We start from the raw sequence: 6,000 nt of genomic DNA, 5'->3' as shown, positions 1-6,000 counted from the left end.
ACAGGGTGCCACTCAATCACAGGGTACCACACACGCTCACATCACTCACACAGCGGGGAAATTTATACAGCTAATCTCCCTTCTGCACGGTTTGAGAAAGAAAACCCATGCGCATAGATGGAGAACATACCAAATTTTACAGACAGATCGAATCTGGCATCCTAGAGAGCGCCTCATCAATATGCGTTAATAAATAAATACATTAATATGGTGTACACAAATTAATGGGTTAATTATGTTGTTATTTACATTCTAAAAAAATAATTCTAACAGGAACATTATAACAAAAGATTTTATTTTCTTTATCCTGGTCAGGGTAGCGGTGGGTCCGGTTTCTGCATAATCACTGGGCGCAGTGCAGTAGCACACCCCCTCTTTCAACCCCTAACATAAAGCCAATCGTTATAATTCGATTATAATCATTATTATTATTATTATAATTATAATTCCTGTTACCATTATTGTTGGTTTAATTCCCGCTTTTAGCCACTTTGAGAATTGTGAATTTGGCATGTTCTCCGTATCCGAGTGAAAAAATGAATGCATTTTGCCCTAAGAAAGACGGCCGCCCTGTTAAGGTGTATTTTATCTTTGCGTCTAGTAACTACGGGTGGTGTCGGACCACCGCGACCCTGATCAAGACGAAGCCGTTAGTGAAACTTACTCATTGTTGTAACTAAACATACTTATAAACCATTTAAAAGGATTAATTAGGCCTACATTTAAATCCTTTAAAATTAAAACATTATAAATTTCTCCTTTAATTACTTTTATGTACACCAACATATAGCTTGTAATAATTTCATATTAAATGCATTAATTTTTATGCAAATAAAAACTTAAATGTTTATGTAAATTATAAATAATAAATAAATACAAATATGCAGTCAGGCCAAGTGGAGCTTAAGTGAGAGTAAATGTGTGTGTGTGTGTGTGTGTGTGTGTGTGTGTGTGTGTGTGTGTGTTGATGGAGTGGCGACCTGTCAGGCGTGTTTCTTGCATTTTGCCCAATAAATCAGACCCACCGCGACCCTGATCAGGATAAAGCGGTGGTAAAACAGACAATGAATGAATAAATGATTTTATAGGACTATAGGGCAGGATTTGGTTATCAGTTGCGCACAGGAGGGCGGAAACCAGTAATAAGGGGGGGTGTTTTGGGGGGCTGGACCCACCTAAAGTTGTCTAAACTTCTCCAAACTTTACCCACTCACTGTAAGTACAGTTCTGTTAGAACTCTACGAACTTGTTTCTATCAGAACTCCTGAGTATCTGACTTGCTGAATTTGGAAATGTCGGACAACGTCGCAGATCCTCCAGGCTCCATAAACAATCCGATCAAGTTTAGGAAGCAAGACTTCGCGTCTCTGCGGGAGCAGTGTTTGTGCTCCAAAAAACTGTTCCTGGATCCGATCTTTACTGCTGATCAGACCTCCATCGGTATGTCTCCAGATCCGGACCCAAAACTGGCCATCAAATGGCTCAGACCCAAGGTACCCGACTGCAAACTTTAGAATGATTTCTGTTTTCCATCAAAACGAATTACTGTCGCTTAAAATCTTTAAGATTGAATGGATGTCTGCACTTGGATGATCTTTATCCAAGTCCTAACATTAGACTGATACACAAAATCCCAGAAAATGATGCACAAAATGCCAGAATGATGCACACTTCACCTCATCATTGTGCAAGTCAGATCAGAAGCTATAGTGAACTTATGTTGCTGCTAAAAGGGATTTTTCTATCAGTCATTAAATACAAGAGCTCACAAAGCTTGTCCAAACTGGACTGCAATTACTTCAGGTAAATGTGCAGGTTCTGAATTAAAAAATGTAAAATTTGACAACTTTTTGGTTTCAGGTTCTAACACGTCTTGGGCACCAGTATTCTGTAGGTTTATATTCTTATACCTGGCTGGATTAAGTAACATGTGTAACCAATTTGACACAATAGACAATAGGTTGTGTATGCCCAGAATTTAGTGATTTCTCTACTCAAACTATTTATTTAATTAATGCCTTGGTCGTCAAAAGTACACTTTAGCATCTGTAATGTAGAGCTGAATTTAAAAGTTCACATACAATTGTGTAATATACGTGACTCATGATACCTTTTTTTACATGTTCGAGTTTTCTTACATTTATTGTAAAAAATATGACACAATCTACTGGGTTAAAAATATACATGCAGCAGCTAAGACTAATATTTTGTTGGTGTAGAAAATTGTCATTTAATTTTATTGCACGGCCTCCTGATTATTCATTAGTAAATTTTATTTAAAAAATTTCTGTGTCCATATAAATAGGGCTAGTTTGACTGAACTCATTAAAAATGAACACAGAACTGTAATATCTTCCCAAAACAGAAAGAAATGCCACCTTTATATAATATGCAAATGTCTTTATTGCTAAATAACTTACTTTATACTTGCATATATGACTTTGTCTAACTTGAACACTTGCACATTTCTTGCAAACTTAGTTAAATAACAATAATTCTATGCTGACATATTGCTTGATTTTGGATCAACTATATATCATAGTAAAACATCACCATTTTGTAAATCAATGTAACAATGAAACTGGGCTGGTTGTTGACACAAATACTCAATTTAAATGGCTTAAATTTGTATCCAGTCTCTCAGGATTTGAAAAGCACAATCACTTATCACCCCAAATCCTTTCAAAATAAGTATAATTTTGCACACAAATTACAAGTTACAATTGTTGTTCTTGGTAATTGTTTGTGTTCCCTAAACTAATCTTTATCAAAGTTACAGTGTGTAACTTAGTATTTACACACCCAAAAATAACACTTGAAAAAATGATGTGATTGTGCTTCAGCAAGTCAACCTGAAAATAAGTAAACATTAAGGTAAATTCACAGCTGTTATATGTTTGGACTCATGTATCATTGTCATTCACTGTAAAGATTCACTGTGATGTTGTGTGTAGAGTAATGTTATCAGCCATCAAACTCTATGTATGTATGTGGTATTGACTTTTATCTGTAGTTGTGGGATTAATCAGTGTGCTGAAAATGCGTTTGCAGCACAAGTAACATTTTAAAATGCTTTTCCAGAAACAGAGAGGTTTTCACATATTTAAATCAAACTTGGCCACTGGAGCAGCCCAGTAAAAAAGATTAAGACCCACTGCCCTACACTAAACAGCCCCCTCGAACCTCTCTAACTGGCCCATAAATGTTATTTATACCTCAGGCAGAATCCTGTGAGGAAGTAACGTGGTTAAGAATACATGCTCATTAGCCAAGTGGGAGAGACACCCAACATCTGGGCTACTGTAAATCAGAAGAGGATTGATAAGGATTGCAAAAAACAGTTTTTACATAAAACCGAAAGCACAGATTTACTCTAAAAAAAAATACACTCATATATGTACTGTACGTCACGGGAGGTGGGGAATCTCAGTGATCTCTGCAACTGAATTTTCTGTGATTAAATTATCATAAATTATATGTTATATATATGGCAATATATACAATCAGCAAATCAGATTATTTAAGTTCTGTAATGCTATTTAACTTTGTGATTTTTTAGTACAGAGAATGCATTGAAATCAATGCTATTTGTGTTCCTAAAAAGTGTAAATAACTGTATTTGGTGTCAGATTTCTTTAAATATAAAAAGCTATAAAACAAATGAGGCTACAAGTAGAACAAGTAGAGTAGCTCTTAGCATTACCAAATTCAAATTTTTTTGGAATGTGTTGCAGTATCAGTTGACCGTATCTTGGGTTCATACTGTCTGCAATAAAATGTCAAAGTAAATGTAAGATTGTGTTTTTGTATATTTTATTTGTGTTTTCCATACTGTCCCAACGTTTGGGGTTGTACATACAAAGAACAAACTTTTCTAAAATGTCACTGTATGCTGACACATTAATTAAAGCTAAGGGGGCCAACTGCCAGCCATGGCTGGATTACTGACCGGGCCAGTGGGGCCAGCGCCCAGGGGCCCTTGAGGTCAGGGGGCCCCGGGGGGGCCCTGGCCCAAAACATTTTGCGATGCCTATCAACATTTATGATACAATATATTTTTATTTCCGAGGGCCCTCCATTTTAAGGATCCTCTGACTATTAGGGACTTTGACCCCAGGGCCTCTTGGGGGCCCTAGCCATGCTTTTGGGGCCCCTAGCCATGCTTTTGGGGCCCCTAGCCATGCTTTTGGGGGCCCTAGCCATGCTTTTGGGCCCCTTATGAAAATGGATGAGGCGTTGTGGCACTGCTCTGACTTCGACTTCTGGCTATTAGGGGTCCTAGGAAAGAGGGGGGCATATTTTTAGAGGGCCCTGGTTATGAGAGCCCCTACCAGGGGGCCCTAGAGAAGAGCAGGGCATACCATTAGAGGGCCCTTGATCACGAGGGCCCCTGCTATGGGGCCCTTGACTTCCATAGAAGTCGTTTACCATGGCTCCTTGACTTTCTAGGGACCTACAAATTGCCAGGCAAGCTACCATATTTCATAACAGACGTTTTGTTGCAAATATGCGATTCAGGCCCTTACTTAATGTTTCTGAGTTTGAATGCATACACACTTAACTGAGCTATTTGATGTTCTTTTCATGCCTGACAATATGTCCAACAGTGAGCTCACTTTAAAGGCTAACTCACTCGCTGCAGCATATCCTTCAGATCTGAACATGAGCCTGGCAGATGAATTGATACAATACAAATCATTCATAACAGAAAAAGAAAAATGTCCTAGTAAAATGCTCAAAACCATGATAAATTTGAATTTACAGTCAACCTTTCCAAATGTCTACATAGCACTTAGACTTTTTTTGACTGTGCCTATCACAAATTGTGAAGGGGAGCGTTCATTCTCCAAACTGGCTCGTATTAAGAATGAACTCAGGATTAGGATGCGCCAAAACCGCCTGAACTCACTGTCACTTCTGGCCATTGAATCAGATTTGGTCAGACAGCTTAATTTTGATGAATTAGTGGATGACTGCAAGAAAGAAGAGTAGAAAGAAACTTATATAAAATAGATTCTTGTGTTAGGGTTAGTTATTGACAGGTTGTTTAATGTATTAATTTATTTATGTTTTTGGAGGGGGGGCCCAGACTATCCTTAATCCGTCCTTGCTGCCAGCCCTGCCTAGTGTTTCTTCTTCATCAAATTTGACATTTTCCACTATAAGGCAGTCTATAGGCCTAAGACGAATCCCTGTATATCTGTCAGACTGCCAGACAGAATTGATCATTTAAGAGAAGATGTTTCTGCTGCTCCACAGTCCAATAGTGGTGTGCCTTACATGACATCCAGTTAACTCCTGACTTTGTGCATGGTGATTGCAGGATTTTGTGTGGTGGTACATTTATAGACACTAAATGAATCAGTTCTTATGCTCATGTAGCTTTCAGATCAGTTTGAAACTACATAGTGTTTTTTTGTGTGTGCTATGTTCTTTAAGTAAGATGGCATTTCTAACCTTACCTTCTTTTTTCTTTTTAATAGGAAATCAGCAGCACCGCTGTCTTTGTGGAAGGCACTACATGCACCACTGATATCTGCCAGGGACAGCTGGGTAAGTTATTGCCCACTACAGTGTGCGCTTCTTGAGATTTGGAGCCAGTCTAATGGGATAAAACCTGGTTGTATCTCAGAAGGAAGAGATCAGTGAAGAATGGCCTGAAGGCATGAGCCCAATCAGACAGACATCTGTCCTGGCACGGGTCCCACAGTGAACCCCTTAGCTCCTCTTCCTCTTGTCATGCAGATTTTCTTTCTCTTTGCATGATCCTGTTATAATGTTTAATATCCTATACCCATCTCCCCCTGTAGCTGTAAGGCTCATGCAGGCTCCCCGCTGAGAGCTGTAAAACGGAGCTGCCTCTGGGTCTAAACATCAAAAGTAGAATAAAAGAGGGATGGGAGGGATGGTCTGGCATGCATATTTCCCCCCTTTTTCTTTTGCTAACAAATATTTTAACCTTTCCCTTCTCACTCACCCCCCAACTCTCATTCTGGTTTC

The 6,000-nt window shown here is 38.7% G+C and overlaps 1 protein-coding gene across 1 annotated transcript in view; it reads left to right on the top strand.

Moving 5' to 3' along the window:
• The first annotated feature begins 1,292 nt into the window (after window positions 1-1,292).
• capn12 (calpain 12) overlaps window positions 1,293-6,000 on the top strand; it is a 32,687-nt gene continuing 27,979 nt past the window's right edge. Inside the window, exons 1-2 of the mRNA XM_063005034.1 lie at window positions 1,293-1,493; window positions 5,484-5,553. Of these exons, the coding sequence (XP_062861104.1) occupies window positions 1,293-1,493; window positions 5,484-5,553 (271 nt within the window). The remainder of the gene's footprint in view (window positions 1,494-5,483; window positions 5,554-6,000) is intronic.

The sequence above is a fragment of the Trichomycterus rosablanca genome, chromosome 11 (assembly GCF_030014385.1).
Source record: "Trichomycterus rosablanca isolate fTriRos1 chromosome 11, fTriRos1.hap1, whole genome shotgun sequence".
Classification (NCBI taxonomy): domain Eukaryota; kingdom Metazoa; phylum Chordata; class Actinopteri; order Siluriformes; family Trichomycteridae; genus Trichomycterus; species Trichomycterus rosablanca.
The sequence above is the reverse complement of the archived record's forward strand: the minus strand, read 5'-3'. Positions and strand labels throughout refer to the sequence as shown.